The 20,826-nt window shown below is 51.0% G+C and overlaps 2 protein-coding genes across 7 annotated transcripts in view; both read right to left on the bottom strand.

Moving 5' to 3' along the window:
* Positions 1-9: 9 nt before the first annotated feature.
* LOC103739687 (small integral membrane protein 29) lies at positions 10-2,303 on the bottom strand. Of its 6 annotated transcripts, none has more exons than XM_008840133.3 (6): positions 2,179-2,281; positions 1,611-1,883; positions 1,094-1,218; positions 843-868; positions 541-646; positions 10-400 (listed from the first exon to the last, which is right to left on the bottom strand). In XM_008840133.3, the coding sequence occupies exons 2-6, from the start codon at positions 1,819-1,821 to the stop codon at positions 335-337; spliced, it is 534 nt and encodes a 177-aa protein (XP_008838355.1). In that variant the 5' UTR covers positions 1,822-1,883; positions 2,179-2,281; the 3' UTR covers positions 10-334. The 6 variants fall into 6 exon arrangements, with proteins under 6 accessions (XP_008838355.1, XP_008838354.1, XP_008838356.1 ...); XM_008840132.3 differs by having other exon boundaries at positions 1,034-1,218; positions 2,179-2,280; XM_008840134.2 differs by lacking the exon at positions 1,611-1,883 and having other exon boundaries at positions 1,034-1,218; positions 2,179-2,303.
* Positions 2,304-11,897: 9,594 nt separating this feature from the next.
* The window catches only part of Nudt3 (nudix hydrolase 3), an 80,970-nt gene continuing 72,041 nt past the window's right edge, over positions 11,898-20,826 (bottom strand). Inside the window, exon 5 of the mRNA XM_008840131.3 lies at positions 11,898-18,932. Coding sequence (XP_008838353.1) covers positions 18,766-18,932 — 167 coding nt within the window. The 3' untranslated portion in view covers positions 11,898-18,765. The remainder of the gene's footprint in view (positions 18,933-20,826) is intronic.

Below are 20,826 nucleotides of genomic sequence, written 5' to 3'. Positions count from 1 at the left end.
GCCCTTGAAGCCACAAAACCGTTTATTTACAAAATATATATACTGAATACTATACATCTGGGCCTGTCACCATGGAAACAACTCCAGAGGCCTCTTGAGGATTATGCCAAAGCCAAGTCCAGGCAGGCTAGAGAAAGCAAAGCTGTCACCCAGCCACCCACCCACTCCACAAGAAAAGGCCCATCACTACCTGATAGGCTTGGCTCAGGGCCAGCTGAGGATGCCATCAGGAGGCAAGAGGAGAGAGAATCCTCTGCCCGGCTGGGTGGGTGGCAAGTGGGAGGGCTAAGCAGACTGTAGGGCCCTCAAGGCTCAGCAGGGCAAGGGGTTTAGGTCACGTTTTGACGTCCAGCAAGGGTATCCGCTTGTGCTGGTAGCCACTTTGCCAGCCACGTACCACCTATGGAGGAAGATACCACGTGGTGGGGAGATATAGGTGTGGGGGAGTGCATCACAGATCAGGTGATGAGGGTGGAACAGGCTCTGGTTTTAGCAGTGGGAAAAGCTGGTGCTTGATTTCCACCACCCCAGAATGCTCACCTTGGGGTCTCCCACGTCAGACAGTAGCTCCTGTTCAGCCTCATGGAGCTCTTCTGCAGGGTCATAGCTGTACATGGGGAGCAGGTGATGGCGAAGCCTGTCCACCCTGGGGCATGGAAAGGCAGGGCTCAGCCCAAGCTCTACCTCTGCCCCATCAGATACCTAATGACCTGGTCTCTACTCCCCTCCCTCAGGCCAGGGACACCATAGAGGGCCACAAACAGACTAATGGGGGCCTGGATAAGGAAAACAAATTCAGCCAGGGTACAGAGGGCAGAGCACGTGGGGGCAAGGACACTCACCGCTTTTTCTTCTGAACATACATTACCTGTAACAGAGACAGAGGGCTGTGGAGGCTGGGGAGGCCAGGATGATCCACAATGAGAGAACCCACTTCCATACCCTTAAAGGACAGCTAAGAGGCTATGGGCACCGATCAGGCCCACCCAGTGGCTGCCTTAGCCAAGTATGTGTGTATGTGAGGGCTCCTTACCACAGCCACCACCACCCCGACCAGGGTGATGAGGAAGAAAGGCCCCAACACATAGCCCACCATGGAGTCGCTGTTGGCCTGGGGGGCATTGGGCACTGTCGTGTTACTCATGACATCAGTAGCCGGATGGCTGGGTGGTCCGCATGGGCAGTGGTGGCCTCGGGAGGGTGCCTCCCCTGGGCTCCCTGGGGAGGAGGAAGGGAAGTTATCCCTGTACCTACAGTGACATGCAGACTCTGAATTCCCTCCCCAAGAGCTGGAGATCCAGGAAAACTCCAGGCCAAACCCTGAGAGGCCGCACCCACCAGGTAACCATGGTGTGTTGTTGTAACCCTCCAACAGTTCTTAGCAACCCCTGGCACAGATCCAGGCTTGCTTCCTGCTTAGTGCCTACACCCAGATCAAGGTTGGGCCCAGCTCAGATGCAGGCTCAACATCTGCAGGTCTCAGATGCTGCTGGCGGAGAAGGGAGGTTAGGTGCAGCAGGGCTAAACGGAGGGGTGTAAACAGGAGGATCCTACACTGCAGCCTAGGGGTGAGGTGGGAGCATTTGCAAGAGTCCTGATCCAGTCCTCACACTGCAGGCTAGCCATCCCAGGCCTGGACCACGGTGTAACGCCAGAAACGGCCCTCAGCATCAATAGCAGGTGCCACTGTGGACACAGTGGGTAGAGCTGGACAATCTTCCAGATGATGTCGCCAGCCACGGCGCACCCGGGGCTCCGCCCATGTCCCCTCCCCTCTTGGTCAGGGGCTGACAGGCGGAGGTGGAGAGGACCGGCACCCATAAACAGAAGCCAAGACCATCCTGGGGCGGCGTCACTGAGATGGCCCAAGTTCCTGCCTCGGGCTGTGAATCAGAGGACGGGGTACAGGCTAACTGCCCGATGTCCGTGGACACCAGTTTGGCCGAACCCAGTCGTAGCTCATCATCCCAGGCCGAGGGGGCAGGCCAGGAAGGGCTTAGGATGGGGCCAGCCGCGGCGGGCGGGAGGTGGCTCCCCAAGGCACGGGGGAGGCCGAGGAGGGGCACTGGTGGCGCCGGGGAGGAGGGCCGCTCCCCACCCGAGTGCCCTGCAATCCCGGCATCCCGAGCTGGTCGGAGGCCGGAGCGCTGCAGCCCGTCCAGTCCGGCCATGCCTTACCTCCCGCCGTGCAGCCCTGACAGTCAGCAACGCCCTGGGTTGGCTCCGGGCCCCCGGAAGAGCCCTCCGACGCGTGATCAAAAGACCCGGGGAAGGGGCGGGGCCTCTGCCCTCTGCGCAGCCAATCCGGCGGCGGGAGGCCCGAGTCTTGCGGAATGGCCAATCCGGCGGCTGGGGGCGTGGAGATAGGCGGGGCCTGCCGCGCCTGCAGGGTCCACGCCACGGCGGCAGGGGGCGGCCGAGGGCCGCGCAGCGGGGCGGACGGACTAGGCGGAGGTGGACGGGGAAGGGCCGACGCGGGCGGGGCGGGGCGGGGCCGCGCGCATTCCCGGCAGCCCCCGGGCCCCTTCTGTAGTCCCCAGCGCGTTCGGGAAGACAGGGCTGGGGGCTCAGGTGCGGCCTGGCTTTTGCATCCCAACGTCTGTAGAGCAGGTTGTCCTGAGGCTGCAAAGATGGCGAGAAACGGAGCCCAGCACATCCTGAGTGTTAAGCTCCTGCTGTTCGCCGCCTTCCGGTTTAGGGGATTCAGGTGCAGCAGTGGGGTGCGACCCGCTTGGGCCGCGAGCAGTTAGTTTGGTAAGCCTGGGCCCCAGCTCTCATGATCTGATTATTTCAGCTGCCACACTGGAGAAGTTTGAGTAGGGTTGATGGAATGCAGCAAAGCTTTGTGACACGGTCTCACTGTGCATCCTTGGCTAGCCTGGAACTCTTATCTGGCTCAGACCAGCACTGCACTCGCTGTGATCCTCCTACCTCTGCCTCCTGGGTACTGGGATTACAGGAGTGCGCCACCATGCACAGCTATGTATTTTCTTATTACTACACTTAAGTGTGCATTATAGTATATGTATATATGTATATGGTCTTGGGCTAGACCTCTTCACCCCAGAATCACAAGTGATTGAAAGACTCCAGCCTGGGTTGGAAGCCTCCAAAGGAGCCCTCCTGGGTCATCAGGTGGTAACAAGGGATGTCCTCGATGCCCTATTCTTGGAGAAGAGCCTCCAGGGACAGATGTGCGATACCCAGAGCTAAGCCCTCACTTTCTAACTGGCCAGGCACCAACCTGGGTTTCCTCTGGACTCGTAAAGAAGGATGGTCTGGCAGGGAGACAGACCCAATGGGGAACCACAGGGCAGATAGGAACCTTGATCTCTCCTCTGCAGACACTACCTGCCTCCTGACTGGAGAAGACAAGGCAGAGGGAAACAAAACAAGAAATCCCTAAATCCAAGGGTACTTCTTGACTCCTTAAGCAGGACCACCCACCCAGGCTTCCATCAGCACCTGCCTCTGCCTCCCGAGGAGATTTAAGGATTTAAGGCATGTGCCATCCCCACTTGGCTCTTCTTTTTTCTTTTTAAAAAAGATTTATTTTCGGCCAGGCGTGGTGGTGCATGCCTTTAATCCCAGCACTTGGGGAGGCAGAGGCACGAGGATCTCTGTGAGTTCAAGGCTAGCCTGATCTACATAGTAATTTCCAGGACAGCTGGGGCTATAGGGAGACCCTGACTCAAAAAGACCAAAAAAAAAAAAAAAAAAAGAAAAAAAGAAAAAAGATTTTTAGTGTATATGTGTTTTGCTATACGTGTGTACTATGTGCATGCGATGCCCATGGAGGCCAGAAGAGGGCATCAGATGCCCTGGAACTGAAGTTACAGCTGGTTGTAAACCACCATATGGGTGCTGGCAACCTCTACAAGAGCAGCCAGTGCTTTTAACCACTGAGCTGACACTCCAGCCCCTTTTTCTTTTTCCTCTTTTTTTTTTTTTTTTTTTTTTTGGAGATAGGTTCCCCCAGCTGGCCTGAACTTACTATGTAAACCAGGATGGTTCCAGAGCTGCATTTAAAATTTTCAGTTATGGGGGCTGGAGAGATGGCTCAGTGGATAAGAATACTGACTGCTTTTGCAAAAGACCTGGGTTTGAATTCCAGCACCCACATGGCAGCTAACAATTGTCTGTAACTCCAGTTCCAGGGGATCCGACAGTCTCTTCTGTCCTCCGCAGGCACTGCATGACACGGATGTGCTAAGCGACACCCCTAGTCCTGCTCTTACCACTGTGGTCAGTGTGGTCTTGTACATCCATTTCTAATGCTTCTCTCATTTGTTCCGGAGTTACCTAACAAACCATGAAAACAGTGCCTAGAAGATGGAGCTGTTCTCAAGTGACTTAACTGCATTCCAGGGCAAATCTGTAAGATGCACAGGAATGCAAAAACATGCAGTCCTCAGCCAGGGAAAATTTAGAGCCAACATCTGTCTAAAATGGATCCTTAGGGACTACTAGGGCTATAGCTCAGGATAGGGTCCTTGCTTTGTGTGTCTGAGGTCCTGTGTTTCATCCTCAGGACCACACACATTTTTTTATTAAGAAATACCTGGAGTGCCAGTTAGGCTGAATCTTTAATCCCAGCCATCAGAAGGCAGAGGCAGATGGAACTCTATGAGTTCAAGGTCAGCCTGCTCTACATAGAGAGTTCTATGCCAGTCAGGGCTATGTAGTAGGACCTTGTCTCAAAAATAAATAAATAAATAAATAAATAAATAAATAAATAAATAGCCAGGGGTGTTGCAAAGAAGTAGGAAAAATCCCCAGCTCATACTAAAAATGATTAACTGAAAACTGTCCAGAACTGACACACATTAGAGGTAGCACAGGACTTTGGAACTTATAGCTGTGTTCCATGTTTGAAAGGTAAGACACTTTTCTCCCAGGTTCCTCAGAGCAGCTTGTATTTACACCAAGGTTCTGGGCAAGTTCAGGGGTGTGTGTGTGTGCGCACGTGTGTGGGCAGGGGCCTTAGAGGACTGGGTAACTGAGCACACATTCCTTGCACTGTACATGTCTCCACAATGCCATCTGGTTTTGTTTCCTCTAACCCAAATGTCTCGGGAACTTGCTTTGCAACACTCAGCTGAGTACCAAGAACAGAGAGAGAGTCTGCTCTCCCAGGCATGTTCAGAATGGGGCATGAGCAGTTTGGCAAAGATCTGAGACCTTTCCCACTGGGAGCACTGATGGTGCATGATGCCCTTGGAGAACTGCAGAAAGTTCTAGGTACTGGAATGACAGACATCTGTGTATTTTGTTTTGTTCTGTTTTGTTTTGAGATATTGTTTCCTTGTAGCCCCAGCTGACCTGGAACTTGCTGTGTAGAGCAGGCTGGCCTCAATCTCACAGAGATCCACTTGTCTCTTCCTCCTGAGTGTGTGCCACTGTGCCCAACAAGACATTAGTCTTGCAAAGTGGGCAGGGGTCAATTCACTAATGGTATCTGGTGGTACTCAAAGGAGGTAGAACTTTACTATGAAAGTACAGTAGGAAAAGATCCCGAAATGGGGTGACATATGGGGGGGCAGTAAGGTCAGAGAATGGACAAGTTTCCACTGGCCTGGAGGCACTGATCAGTGATGGGCAGCACTGGAGGCTGAGGCGAGGGGCCCTGTGGTATATGATTGTTTCTGGGCAGGCTCAGCTCTTACACAGGAGGGGACAGAATGGCGGATTAGCCTGGGCTGGGATTTGGATGGAAACTTCAGAAGGGCACGAGGACCACGAAGAGGGAATAATTAATGGTAAGTGACCAATGGACATGGGGCCTGGCCAGTAACGGTTAGCCAGAGTAAGAGTAATTATTTATTATAAAAAAACTTTTTTTTTCAATGGGATCTTGCTATGTAGCTCTTGACCTGGAACTCTGAGTAGACTAGGCTGGCCTCGAACTTGAGATCCTCCTTCCTTTACCTCCTGGAGTGCTGGGTTTACAGGGCTGAGCCACCATACCTGGTTATTGCTACTATCTTGCATGTAACCTTGTCACATCTGAGTGTAGTGACCATCTCAGTCAGTGACTACTGAATGCTGGATGGCATCTCTCTGTCAAGATCTGAGCGTTACCAGTGCCTACTCAATTGGATCTGAACTGTCCCAGAGGGCCTGGGTTCTAAAGGCTTGGTTTCCAGTTTCATACTGTTGGGAGATGGATCATTTAGAACTATGGGAGGTGTTCAGGTCACTGGGGACACAGCCTCTTCCTCCTTTTTTCCTCCCTGGTCACAAGGAGCAGTTCTGCCTCTGTATGTGCTATCATCATGATATGCTGTCTGTCAGAGTCTAAAAGCAACAGGGTTGGGCATGGTGGCTCACACCTCACACCTAAAAATCTCAGGCCTTGGGAATCTAAGGCAGGAGGATTGTGGTGGGCTACATAGTCATTGTGAAGCCAACCTGGGCTAAAAACTAAGACCTTGTCTTAAACAAATCAACAACAACAACAAAAGCCCCATAAAAACCCAGAAACAAACAAGCCAGGTGTCGTGGCATACACTTCAATCTCAGCACTCAGGAGGCAGAGGCAGGCTCTCTCTGTGAGTTCAAGGCCAGCCTGGTCTACATAGTAAGTTCTAGGCCAGCCAGGGCTACACAGTGAGTCCCTGTCTCAAATAGAAAAGCCAACAAGAACAACTGATCACAGACTAAAACCTTCCAAGACCCTGTGCTAAAATAAACCTTTTCTCTTTGTACATTGATTGCCTGGGACATTTGTTACAGTAACAGAGAGCCAAAGGCCTCACCTGTTGATTGAGATCCCATGGGTTATATGGAGACTCAGTCTTCACTCAGCACTTTCCTAAGTCAGTTTTTGCATCCTCTGGCCTGCGGTGACCAGGAGAGCATGGGCAGTGGGTGGGAGGGCAGATTCTCGTGTCAGACTCCTCAGGCTTAGCTACAGAGTTGTTACCTGGGCTACTTATTTCTCTTAGACTTCAGTTTTCACACTTGTGAATTTATTTTCATGAATGGTGTGAGAGAGTGATTTTATTTTTTCCTATAATCCAAATACTATTTTCTGAGGTTCTCATGTAGCCCAGGCTGGGAAAGAACGCCCTATAAGGCTGAGGCTAACCTTGAGCACGCTCGATCCTCCTGCCTCCACCTCTGAGTGCTGGGATTACAGGTGTGCATCACTGCACTAAGTCTTGGTGACAGGATACAGGGCTCCCCCTGTAGTGCTGTTTGAGCACTTCCAAATTGTCTTAGCTGTCTTTGAAGTTTTACTGTATGAGTTTCAGAATGAAGTTTTCTTAGTTCCTTTAAGGCAGTTGACTTCCCTAGGCTCCATTCTTTCCCTGGATCTGTATGTCACAGGACTTCATGAAATAAGTGTAGGAGCACACAGTGCCCGGAGTCAGGCCTGGAGCCCCGAGGCCTTGCACCTTCTGCATCTGCTGCAGTTACTGCAGGTTTAAAGCCCCACATGGCCTCCCAGTCATGCGAGTAAAGTTCAAACGGCCTGCCAGGCCACCTGACCCCAGCTTACCTTTCCTACAGCACTGCCCACTTTTACCACCGTGTTCCAAACCCAGTAAACTCACTACCACCAAGCACAGCCCCCATGAAGGTGCCCTTCAGCCAGGGATCTTCTCTTCATCCCTCACAAACTGTCCTTTGGGAAAGAGCCATGGAATCTTCTCTGGCAATACTACAGGTTAAACCCAGTGCCTTCCACATTCTAGGATACATGCCTGTCCAGCTTAAAAAATTAATTAAAATTTATTTTTATTTATGTGCATGTTTGCCTGCTTGTCTTTGTATGTACCACATATGTGCAGTGTCCATAGAGGCCAGAAGAGAGGGTCAGATTCCCTGGAACTGGAGGTACAGATGGTTGTAAGCTGCCTGATGTGGATGCTGGGAGTTGAACCTAGGTTCTCTTCAAGAGAAGCCAGTGTTATCTGTGAGCCATCTCTCTAGCACTTTAATTTTTAAAAATGTTTATATGTATGAGTGTATGTAAGTGCATCACATGTGTGCACTGGGCAGAAGAGGGCGTCGGATCCCCTGGAACTGGAGTTACGCATGGTTGTTAGCCACCATGTGGGTGCTGGGAACTGAATCCAGGTCCTTTGTGAGAGCAGGGGTTCTTAACTGTTGAGCCATCTCTCCAGCCTGGCCTCTTCAATTTTTAAAATTAACGTTTACTATTTTGTGTGCCTGTGGTGGTGGTGGGGCTCATGTACACCATGGAGCGTGTGGAGGTCAGAGGACAACTTGTGGGAGTGAGTTCTCCCTTCCACTGTGTGGGTCTCAGGGATCAAACTCAGGTTGTCAGCCTTGGTGACAGGAGTCTTTACTGGCTGAACCATCTTGCCAGCCCTCTTTTTAATTTTTGAGACAGGGTCTTACTAAGTTGCCTTGAAGTCATTAGTAAACTCCCCTTAAACTTTCAGTCATTCTGCTTGGGTTTTCTGAGCAGCTGGAGTTACAGGTCTGCTCCACCAGGCACAGCTTCCTGGATTACTGTATGTATCACTTGTCATGTCACAGGTTAGGTCTGCAGTGACTATTTAGTAAGTGCGCTCGGCTCTGGTGCCATACACTTTTGGCTTATTTAACACAGTGATTGAGGATGGTAAACTGTCCAAGATCACAGAAGCTGTCAACAGCCAGAGCTCCTGCGTCCACAACTTCCTCCACATCAGGCAGCCTGGGTGAATGTCACTGTCCTGTCCCCCTCAGGCTCCTTCCCTACACCTCCTGTCCTGCCCCGCCTCCCTTGGCTAACCCTCTCCAGACTGTCACCTCTTCCATTTCACACCATCTGTCACCAAGCAGGTGTCCATGTGTTCCAGGTTTAACTGGTATTCAGGGAACAGAGCATGGAGCCTCATAGCCATGTCCTCGAATGCTTAGGAATTAGCTGCGGGGGGGGGGGGGGAGGTATCACAAGACCAAGGCAAGAAAATCAACCCTTCACACCCCAAAGCAGCCTGAAAGCAGAAAGGCCAGGCCTTTTAACACCAGGCCTTTTTGGGCACAGTGATCAGATCTCTGGGGATTGCACAGAGTGGCAGCCCTGCAGTGTCTGCCCTTGGTGTCAGGAAATGCACAGGTGTCTCTGGGGCTGACTTCCTCATCACCCAAGCCCAAATTTTTGGTGGCCTTTTTAGGTTTCTCTTTTGTCTAGATACAAGTCCTGGAAGTTGCTAGAAGGTCAATCTACAGAAAGATTATCCCATACTTTGCATTTACCTGATATGGACCTGAGCAACCAACATGACAGGATGGTGTCACCTATCTACGTCTACTGACTCCCAGTCATCTGATGTGGGTTACTGGGCATCTTCAGAACCCAAGTCCTGACTAGGGGAGGGCAGTTATCACTATTTCCACACCCAGGCTCAACCTGCAGACTCTGGTAAATGAAAGAGAGATCCTTTGATAGGAGAGGATCAGGGTGTGTGGGGGGGGAGAAGAAGGGGGAGAGGAGAAGGGTGTTGGAGGGACAGGAGTCGGGGTTGGGGAGCAGGGTGTGTGGAGGGCATCTGCAAACCCAGCTGCTAAGGAAGCAGGAGGATTGTAAGATTGAGGACAGCCTAGGTCATACAACAGGATCCTGTGCCTCAAAAATAGGCATTGGGGAGATGGCAGAGTTGGGAGTGTTTGCAGGAGAACCCGTTCGATCCCCAACTCCCAGGTAAAAGCTGGGTGCAGTGGTGTATGCCTGTGATCTCAGTTCTGGGGAGGCAGAGACAGGGGCTTGCTGGGCAGTTAGTCTAGCTTGAACCAGTGTGTTCTAGGTTCAGTGAGAGGCTGTCTCAAAAAATAAGGTAGAAGAGGCTGGAGAGCTGGCTCAGTGGTCAAGAGCACTGGCTGCTCTTGCAGAGGACCCAGGTTTGGTTCCCAGAACCCACATGGCAGCCAACAATCATCTATAAACCCAGTTTCAGAGGATCTGAGGCCCTCTTCTGACCTCTGCCAGCACTGCACAACATGGGTACACTTACATACATGCAGGCAATACACTCATACACATAAAAATTAAAGCCGGGCATGGTTGTGCACGCCTTTAATCCCAGCACTTGGGAGGCAGGAGGCAGAGGCAGGTGGATCTCTGTGAGTTCAAGGCCAGCCTGGTCTACATAGTTCCAGGACAGCTGGGGCTACAGGGAGACCCTGTCTCAAAAAGACCAAAAAAAAAAAAAAAAAAAAAATTGAATGTGGCACGTGTTGGACATCCGATGTCAACTTCTGGCCTCTACGTGTGCCCCAGCGCAGACACACAAAAAATAAAAAACAGAGGAGGAAGGTGACCATCATGAGACAAAAGAGGCACATAGGATCAGAACACAGTCCTCTGTCCTGTGCTGAAGTTAATAGCTTGACTCTGGACTCACCTTTCAGCTACAGTGCTGTGCCAACCAAGTAACCAGGTTTGACGTCACACCCAAATGAGTCGCCACCCACTGGGCACACATTAGTCTGTGCTAGGTTCTTGTGACTCTTGTCCTGGAAGCTGCTCTCTTGCACTGACCACAACAGGTTTTTTGGCTCAGGAAACCTGACTGGTGTTCCCACCGTGGCAAGCCAGCCAATGCTGGGTGAGGACCATGTTTATCTGACTGTGACATGCAGTTTATTCCTGCTTTCCTCCCCTCCCATTCCCAGGCCCTCTCTGTGAGTCCACACAGCCTTGAAAACTCTTCAAGCCGGGTACGCTAGTACACACCTCTAATCCTGGAATATGAGAGGCAGAGGCAAGAGGACCTCTGTGTTTGAGGGCAGCCAGGGTTAGGCAGTGAGACCCTATGTCAAGCAAACAAACAATAGAGCTTATCTTTCCATTTTGGGGCTACAGGGACAACAGCTTGCTGAATGCTATGTCCTTGATGATGCCACCCACCTGTTCCCCAACTTCCTGTCCTTTCAACTCCAGCCTGTCTACTCTAGCTATGCCTCTGTCCTGTCCATGGCTCAGCTCCTGGCTGGGGTTGGGGAGGCCCTCCTCAGCACAGGGCATGGCCTACCCCTGGTGCTCCCAGCCTGCAAGTGTGGACAGGAGGAAACAAAATGTTTATCCTCTGGCTGCCCTGCAATCTTTGTTTCAGTTCCCTGAAAGGCAAATCTTGACAAATATTTCATCAGGCCTTTGACCTTCAGAACCATTCCCAAGAACCCAGCAAAGGCGTGTGCATGTGTATCACGATATCAAAAGATGGAGCAGATTCAATGGCTTAGTGGGTAAAATGCTTGCTGTTCAAGTCTGGCAACCCAAGCTCAATCCCTAGAACCCACAAAAAGGTGGAAAGAACTGACCACAAGGCTGTCCTCTGGCTTCCACACGTACACTATGACACACACACTGTGACACATACACTGTGACATGTACACCATGACATGCATGGATGTGCACGCCCTCCCTTCACAGCCACATAAGAATTCTTTATTTTTATTTTATGAGTATTTTGCCTGCATGTAAGCATGCCTCGTTTTGCATGTGTTGCAATGTCCACAGATGCCAGAAGAGGGTGTCGGATTTCCTTGGTCACTGATGGTTGTGAGCCGCCATGTGGCTACTGGGATTTAAAACCATGGTTCTCTACAAGAGCACTCAGTGTTCTTAACCCCCGAGCCATCTCTCCAGCGCTTAAATAAAAATTTCAAGGCTGGGCGTGGTGGCGCACTCCGTTAATCCCACCACTTGGGAGGCAGAGGCAGGAGGATCTTTGTGAGCTGTAGGCCAGCCTGGTCTACATAGTGAGTGAGTTCCAGGACAGCTGTACAATCGAGGCCAGCCCGGTCTACATAGCAAGTTCCAGGCCAGCTGGTTTAAAAAAAAAAAAAAAAAAAAAAAAAAAAAAAAAAAATTTCAAAAGGACTGATATGAAAGACTACAGGTAACCTCTGGAAAGAAGAGACCAGGCGCTGACAGGTGTGTGAAATACTGGTTTTATTGGTTGGCAACAGATTACAATCTATAGCTCCAGGGCCCTTCCCACTGACTAGCACACAGAAAGGACAACACTCACAGGGTTAGGGTTTGTTTGTACAGAGGTGGGCTGTGGGAGAGGGAGGATGTACACGTGCCAAAATGCTCTCTGGACCATGGCAGAGGCTGGCTGTCTTGGCTGCTGGCCTACGTACATGAGGGTCTGTGTTAGCATGAGACTCATGGGGTGGGGGGATGGCTCCTGATGGCTGCTGTAAGGGGGGGCCATGATGGCACCTGCTGTCTTCCTGTCTAAGGCCAAGCCTTTCCTCTCCACCCTCGTCTACAGCTGTGGGAAAGGTGGGGGGGGGGCGGCACACGTGAGTACTGCCCTGAGAAAAGCTAACAGGAAAACTCCACTTCCTTCTGCTTTTTCAGGAGCAAATTCCATTTCTCCTATTGCTCAAGAGCACTGCCAGGACCTCCTCAGCAGAGTGTGAGGACACCCGGAGAGGGGCCAGGCCGGGCTGGTGGCCGAGAACAGCAAGAAATGCTTGACTTTCCACGCAGTGCCAGGCAAGGCTGTTGGGGGAGAAATGGGAACTAGGACCACATGCCACCAGAAGAAGGGTACTATCACCCTGAATTCCTACTTGATTACCTCGTGCCAAGAGGTTGAAGACTGCACCACCCCTCCCTTCCCCCCAAGGGCCATTCCGTAGAATGTCCTGTCCAGCTCATTTGGCACCATTCCTGCACCTTCTGCAGAGAACATGGGGTCTGTCAGCTGTGCCACTGTGCACCTCTACAACTATGAGACCCTGGGCGCCTGGGCCTGGGCTCTGCTTCAGCTCTGGAGACATTTCTAGATTTGACCATTTCACTTCATCTAAAATGTCTGAAGATGAAAGTTATACCCAGCACATCTCAGCTACTTTGCCCCCATCTGGTGGACTTGCTGGACGAGGAGACCATGTGCGGACAGGACACCTATCACAGGGGTGAAGTCCATCTGGGGAACCTTTAATGGAGGGATCACCCCACTGCTATGTGGAGCAGGGTAAGGAAGGGGAGGTGGCCCTACAGAGCCATACCAGAGAACACATCCTATAGCCAGGGCCTGGCCGCCCCTCAGTGCCCATCTCGCACTGAGTTCTATACAGAGTGAAGATAGGGTCCAAGAAGCAGGTGGGGCTGGCAAAGCAGGGAGAGGATGCCCCCGAGGCCTAGCTCCTGTCTCTCCCAAGCAGGCAGACAGTGCTGTGCTTTCATGTCCTAGCATCTTCAAGGGCTCCTGACTTCCTTTAAACAAAGACAACACATACTACTCCTTTTATAACAGACTGGACCAGCTGATTTGTAACTACTAATTGCCACACTGTGGTCCTGGCACTCTGCACAGTGAACCTATGTTGCTATGAGCTACCGTGGCCTGAAGGTAAGATTTTGGAAGACACAGTCCCCTTGGAAAGTTCTGAGGAACAATGCTCAGCACCACAGATGTGGATTCCGTCTGGGGGCTGGAGCTCAGAGGCCCAGCCCTCCCTTCTGCTGTCCTTCTGTCTTGGGAGGACACGGCCTCTTGCTCTCCATGGAAAGGCCCCTGGTCCTGCCTGCACTTCAAGAGTTCCCTCAAGCCTCACCTCAGACCTGCTCGTGGGTGGTCCTGTCCTATTCCTGGGTCTCTACAACAGTCTTGACCTTCCTCTGTCAAAGTCAAGTCTGTTAAGTTGTAGGGAAAGAGTGACCCAAACTAGCTGTCCTCCGGACCACTCAGTGACACATTTTCTCTGTCACAGGAGAGGGCTGAAAACCAAGGGTTGGGCTGGACAAGCCTTTTTTCAGTGAACACTGTGGTGGGAGAGAAGCTACTGAGCCATCACTGGTTTAGGGGAATGCTTTCAATTCAGGCAAAAGTGCTGGGAAGACAACTGGAATCAAGACACGGCTGGCAGGAATTTGCAGGCTATGTCCCAGGCAGAATGACTCCCAGAGAGGGCACCCACAGACCAGAGTCTTAAGGCCCAACAGTCAGACAGAGGCATTGAGGCATCGTGACTTCCCCTAAGAAGTTAAAAGGCCCCTTCCTATTTTGGAATTTTTCACACCTGGAGAGCCTTCACAGAGTGCTGGGATGCACCAACATTCTCCCGAGTAGCCACAGTGGAGTCCTGAGCTGCCCAGCACTTGGGGGAGGTCCTGTAAGGCCAGCAGACCATTGGAAGACTAAAAACCTGGCAAAATGCTGCTGCTGTCTCTGCAGCCTGTAAACCCAATATTCTGGGTTTTAAAGTTAAAGAAGTGTTGCAGTTCAAACCTATTCTTACAGAAAACCTGGAGTGATACAACTGACCACTGAAAAAAGACGGGACAAGATGCCACCGTCTTCTGAAGGGCCAGCTTACCAGGGCCTTCTCCCCAGCACAGCCCCTCTGGTCTCTGAACTCAGAACAGCCTTCCCTTTGGGCTCCCCTTCCCAGGAGGCAGTCCCAATTTCTAAGACAAGCTTATGAAATCCTCATTAGGCTCTGGGTTTCAGGGAGAGGTGTGGTTCTTACTTCAAAAGTTACATGCTGGAGATTGCCAAAATCATGTAACTGTTGGCCTCAGTTCAAGATGTATGTCCCAATATCCCAATTTTAAAAGGGCTGGGAAGCTGGGCATGATCCACAGGCAGATCTCTGTGAGATCAAGGCCAGCCTGGTCTACGTAGTGAGTTCCAGGCCAGCTGGGGCTATAGGGAGACTCTGTCTCAAAAAGGCCAGGGAAAAAAAAAAGGGCTGGGCAGACAGGCTAGTCAATCACTGTGATGGTGAGAAAGGACACTTCCTCAGACCCCTGATCAGGCTTCTCAGGACCCTCCAAGTACAAGTTTCAGGGGCTGATGCAAAAATCGTTGATCGGTAGGGCTGGGAGGCTCCAGGAACCTGGGTGGCTCACATCAACAGGAACACAGGAACTTCCACGATGGCGGTCGATGCTCCCACTGTACTTTCTACCTCAAAATCTCTCATTCACTGCTTTAAATGACAACTACAGAGCCGTGGAAGACGCAGCTCCCCTGGGCACTGAGGTCAGAAGTTGATGTTAGGTCCCTTCCTGTCCACTCCAAGTGATGGGGGTTGGGAGGGCAATATCACTACTGGGCAGCTCAACAGTCCAAAGGAAACAAGCTCCAAATAGGCTCCACACAACATCACAGAAGAGAGGCCAGCCCTGCCCCGGGCAGTGGAGAACAGCGGCTGCCAAATGGCTTGTCTTGCTGCCCCTTTCTGGGAAGATGTGAGCTTCTATCTGAGATGCAGACAGGCCCACAACGAAACTGCATTACAGTCAACTCCCTTTCTCTTGAAGCAGAAGAATCATTTCCCCCTTAATTCTAGACTCAATCTCACCTATGTGCATAGAGTACACTTCAGACATAGCAAAAGCAGACAGCAAGATTCACAATGTGGTCACCCTTGTGACCCAAGAGGGAGAACATGGCCCAGGTTGAGCTACTCTTGAAAATGATGAAGACGGGGTCTCTGACGAAGGTGTAGGCCAGCACTGGGTGGGAGTGACAAAGGAGGACAGTGACCCAAACAAAAGCCCAACCCACCCGTGGTTCCAGAAGTCCACAGCAGCCTCCAAAGGGGCCTGGCATGCGGAGAGGCCAGGGGCAAAAGGAGTAAGCACAGTTCACACAGAACTTCTTTCAAACCTGCTTGGAGCTGCCTTCACCTTCTAAGGGACCTTACACCTAGCATCCAAACAGAAAGTTATTTCTTTGCCACCAAAGGAACCTCACCATGTAGCAACGTTTACAAAATACTTCGAACCACTCCCAAGAGGCAGACATACCCTGCTCCCCAGAGACTGCAGGAAGTGAGGCTGCTAGTGCGCCTGCAAGATATGATCCAGGGACTGTGCAGCATTAAGGCACAGAGCGGAAGTCCTGCTGTGCCCAGACTCTAGGCCTCCAGTGGCCTGAAGGATATGTGTATGACATCCCATGGCCTTTGATCCAGCCTTGGCTCAGCCACACAAGGCAGCAAGGGAGCCTTCTCCATGCAGACTGGAGAGGACTGGAGCACATGTGTGGAAACAAACCATGTGGATCCACCATCCCAGCCTCTATGCTTCCTATGAATCAGGACCCCAGTATGGTGACTGTGCTGTTTCTGGGCAGCCACAGAAAATCAAACACAGTCGATCCTAGTAGTATTTTTCTCCCCCCTTTTTTCCTGGTCTGTTGTTTTTTCTTTTTTGAGAAAGAGATTCACTATGTAGTCCAGGCTGGCCTTTAACATGCAGCAACTCTCCTGCTTCAGCCTCCCAATCCTTAGATTGTAGGCACTGCTGTGGTATTAAACTATGCCTAGCTTCTCACTTATACCTCATGCATGCACAGAGCAGATCATGGTCCAAAAGGTCATATGACCTCACTGGTGTCTCCCCAAAGTCTACAATCTATAAACAAAGAAACAACTCAATTTTTAAAAAATGTAAGGATGTCTAATGCTGTCTTGGTCTATGCTGAGTACTGTGGACTCTGATAGATTTTTGAGAAGCAACCAGCACCTGGGAAATGCAGAGGCTAGACGTGGGAACCCGGGTCCAACAAGGCTGACAGCAAGCATGGGAGAGCAGCAGCGACTCATTGTCAAGGAGGCAGTCTGCATGCAGGGTAGGTTCTTAGTTTGCTTGTTCCTCTGACTTCCCTTAAAGAGACTGGGAGTCAAGCAATCTAACACAAAGGGACATCAACCACACATCATGCTGCCGGTGCCAGGAGGGAAAAATACCAGGTCGCTCCTCAGAGCAGAGGCTGGCACCAGATTACTGATGGTGGCCCCGGACAGAGCTGGCGCCCCATCTTTCCAGCTAAGAGCACTAACGCCATTGCAAAGGACTTCTCGGCACAGTTTACTTTCTTGATCCAAAGACTCCAACAACAATCAAAACTGATCTTTGGGGCAGGATATCAAACGCCAGCTCATCAGCACACCTGCAGAGCGCTGAGAAGGCAGTGGTCCACTGGCACTTCCCCTCCCAGGAGCACTGGGTTTCCCAGCAAGGTGGGCTGGGCCATAAAGGTACAGCTTGTCTGGGAGGATGTGGCTTTGAACTCATTTTCCTCTGTGTGTTTGGACTTCAGAATGCTCCAAGTCGGATAACAAGAAGCAGTATGTTTACAAACAGGACCTGAAAGCAAGTCGGCCTCTGGACTAGAACCCCGTGGGCTGTCCCCCACCTTCTGGGCACCAGTTCTGACCCAGAAGCATGGTAGCGCCCTAGAAAACCCCACTGGATTTGTCTACGTTTCAACACTGGGAGACAGAATGAAGACTGGAGAGGGGGCAACATTTAGAGCTCACCAACTGATGCCCCAGACCGTCGAGCGCTGAGCAACACAGGTCTCCACATACACATTCCTTTCAGTGGGAGGGAAGAGCAAATTCTTTTCAAGGTTTGAGTATTTATTAGAATTTTTAAATTAAGAGATGTACTACTTAAAGTTCACATCTTGGCTACGTTTCAACACAGGAGATGCCACAAAGGTCTCCCTCTCCTGTGCTAAGCCAGTGAGCAGTGTCCCCTCTTCTCCTCCCAACTCATGACACTTACCAAGACTTTTTTACTTCCCAACTAAACATAACTGGCAGATGGGTTCAGCACAAGGCTTGTGTGAAACACCCATAGGATAGCCTATAGCAGCTGCTGTGTTACAAGCGGGTCCTCTCCCAGATGTCTTCTCACACCCAGGTGGAGAGTGAGCTGACAAATGCTCCAGGTGCAGCCCTCTGCACGTGCTCTGACATCACAGAGACAAGACACTTCCCCAGTATTATCCTCAGAGCCTCAATAGGTTTACCCAGCACAGGGACAGGGCTGTGCATACAGTTTCAGAACACAGGACCATGTCCAGGTCAGCACAGCATAAAGCATACATGGGCAGAGAGGCCATGTCAGCAAGAAACAGCGTTATGGAAAGGATTCCCAGGCAGCAGGATAGAAATGATGTCTGATGGTCCAGTTTTTGAGACAAAGTATCCAGTTTAAACCCTATTATTAACATATAGGGCAGAATAAAATTTCTGTCACTGTGTCTCCGGATCTGGGCTGAGGCCATTTGCTCCTGGCTTGGTAACAGAAAACAGGTTCCTTCCTGTTTCTCCTTGGCATGCAAACCCAGCTTAGAGAAGGCAGGAGACCTGGGAGCCCTAGGAAGGCTCTCCTCGCACCCTCTGGAACGACAGCCCGTGGCCAGTGGGAGAGAACAAGGAAGCGTGCTGAGCCACTAGCATCAAAACAAAAATGTAAGTAACAGGGTCTCCAGATCAGAAACACCCAGGATAAAAACAAACGAGAACCCTAAAAAGTAAGCAGTCATGCTCCTCTAAGAGCCATTTATTTACAGATTATATGTCCAGTATAATGTGTAGATAAATGGATCCTGCGGGGCAAGTGACCAATCTACTGGACTCAAAGGCATATTACAGGACAGATTCTTAAAAAGTTCCATCTCACATAGGTACCTTTTAATGAAAAAAAATTTAAAAAGAGAAAATGTCTGGCCAGGGCTGGGGTGCGATGAACAGGGCACTTCACAACAAGAGGGAAGCAGGGTCCTCGGACGGCAGGCACAGCAAGGGAGATGGAGCATGCAGAAAGTACGGGAATTCCACCCCGGCCCCCACCCTCAGGAAAAGGAAAAAAAGCCCCACCACAACACACCCGCCCACGTCACTCCATACCCACAGCGATGCCTCAGCTCGCCCTCTCTGCTGCCCACCATGCTCAGGTGAAGAGGGGCCGTGAGGAGGGCGAGGGGGTGAGGGGGAGCTTCAGTCTGGTGTCCATGCTCCACTCCTACAGGAAGTCTGCAGTCATCTGACGCCTGACCTGGAACTGGAGTATGTGGTGGGCACGATGGGGTTGCCATTGTTGGCGGAGTAGCCTTGCCTCAGCGTCTCAAAGTATGAAGCCTGCACAGGCTTGTGACACTGTAGCACTTTTATGGCATCTTCTATTTTAAACCACTCTCTCTTCCTTCCTGTGGAGGCAGAGAGAAAACAATGAGGGCAGTCCTGGGCCTACCCATTCTGAGATGTGTGAGAACAAAGCCAGCAGTGCAGTGAGGCGGCACATGCCTATAATCCCAGCACTATGGAGGAGACAGGAGGATCAGGAGTCCAATGCCCTCGTTGGCTACACAGAGAGCTCAAGGCCAGCCTGTGCCACATGAGGTCCTATTGCTCACCCTTCAAACAAAAGCAGTGCTTCTCAACACTTGAAAATAAGTATTTTAGGGGGCTGAAGAAATGGCTCAGCGGTTAAGAGCACTGACTGTTCTTGCAGAAAGACCCAAGTTCGATTCTTAGCACCCACCTGGTGGCTAACAACCGTCCTTGACTCCAGTTCCAGGGGCTCCAACACCCTCCTCTGGCCTCTGTGGATATTGCATGCACAAGTGCACTTACATGCACGCAAGCAATACACTCATACACATTTAAAAAAAATGTTTTTTTCTTAACATGTATTTTAGGGGGCTGGAGAGATGGCTCAGCATTTAGCGCACTGGCAGCTCTTTCAGAGGACCCAGGATTGGTTCCCAGCACCCACAGAATGACTAACAAGTATCTATAACTCCAGTTCCAGAGGAGCCAATGCCCCGCCCCCCGCCCCCTGGGCCTCAGCAGGCATTACAGACATGGGGCACTTTCTAGACCCTGTCTCAGAAAACCAAGGCTGGGATGAGGACTGTGCACGGCTGGCACTAGATTTTGTGCCCTGCACTGCAGAAAAGAAAGCAAAGGTAGATCATCCGGGAACATCTACAAGCTCACCCTTCCCTCCTATTTTTTAGACTCCACTGGAGTTCCTGCCGAGAAAGGAGGAGCTATCAGAGCAATGGCACCTGGAACACAGGGCTCTGATTCCGGCCAAGCTGAGTGGTGGACAGGACCATGGCACACCCACTGCTGTCTCCTTTTCAAGCCCCGCACTAGCATCAAGGTGTCTGCTTTCAATATTCCCACATGGAACTTGTTTATGTGACACTGTGTGTTACTACCAGACAGAAACAGTTAGGAGCCACAGGGCTAGGAGCAGAGCAGGAAGTGAAGGGTAATGAACTCTACACCCCTACCAATGCACACCAGACATTAAATTGCTGTTACACTTTTCCAGAATGTATTTTCCCTCATTGAAAGAACCATAACGGAAACACCAGAACACCTCAGTTCAGAGCAACACAGACTGGTGGGCTCTCAGGATGCTGGCAGAGAGCAGTGAGGGATATGGAAACTGCCTCACTCTGCTGCTGCATAGTGGCCCTGTCTCATTCACAATGGGAAGGACTGAAGGGTGTGTTTCTCAGTGCTGAGAGGGAAGCCCAGACCCTGTGCATCCCAGGCAGGGATGTGCCCCTAGGCACCAGTTGTAGCCCCTGGCTTTTCTGAGACCAAGTCTTAGGTATGTAACTAAGGTAGAACTGCATTATGTAGCCCAGGCTACACTTGAATTTGAGACCCTTTTCTCTCTGCCTCCCCAGTGCTGGGATTAATGGCAGGCACCACCATATATGACTGATTACAAAAAAAATGAATTAATATTAGAGGACAATTTGTGGAAGTGGCTTTCCATCCACCACGTAGGTTCTGGAGTTTGAACTCAAGTGGTCAGGCTTGGCAGCAAGCACCTAAGGACCTTTACCCTTTACCTGTCAAGTCACCTCACTAGTCCCTATCTTTAATGAAATTTTACATTATTTTATTTACTATTGTTTGTATGATGTGATGGGGGTAGGGGGTAGAGGCCAGAGGATAGCTCTGTGGGCCCGTTCTCACCTCCCACCTTCATGTGGGTTCTGGGTGCTACCTCAAGTTGCCAGGCTCCCTCAGCAGACACCTTATAGGTCCACTGTCATCTCACCAGCTCCTTTTTTT

Source organism: Nannospalax galili, unplaced genomic scaffold, assembly GCF_000622305.1.
Source record: "Nannospalax galili isolate Female #2095 unplaced genomic scaffold, S.galili_v1.0 scaffold538, whole genome shotgun sequence".
In the NCBI taxonomy this organism is placed as follows: domain Eukaryota; kingdom Metazoa; phylum Chordata; class Mammalia; order Rodentia; family Spalacidae; genus Nannospalax; species Nannospalax galili.
This window is presented reverse-complemented; position numbering and strand designations above follow the sequence as displayed.

Bases quoted from the DNA above. Each gene is read 5' to 3' on its own strand.
- LOC103739687 (XM_008840132.3), bottom strand. From the start codon at position 1,821: ATGGGTGCCGGTCCTCTCCACCTCCGCCTGTCAGCCCCTGACCAAGAG. The intron at 1,219-1,610 runs GTGAGGACTGGA...CCTCCTCCCCAG, and splicing joins TGGGATGGCTAGCCTGCAGT to GGAGCCCAGGGGAGGCACCC. The intron at 647-842 runs GTGAGTGTCCTT...TCCATGCCCCAG, and splicing joins TATGTTCAGAAGAAAAAGCG to GGTGGACAGGCTTCGCCATC.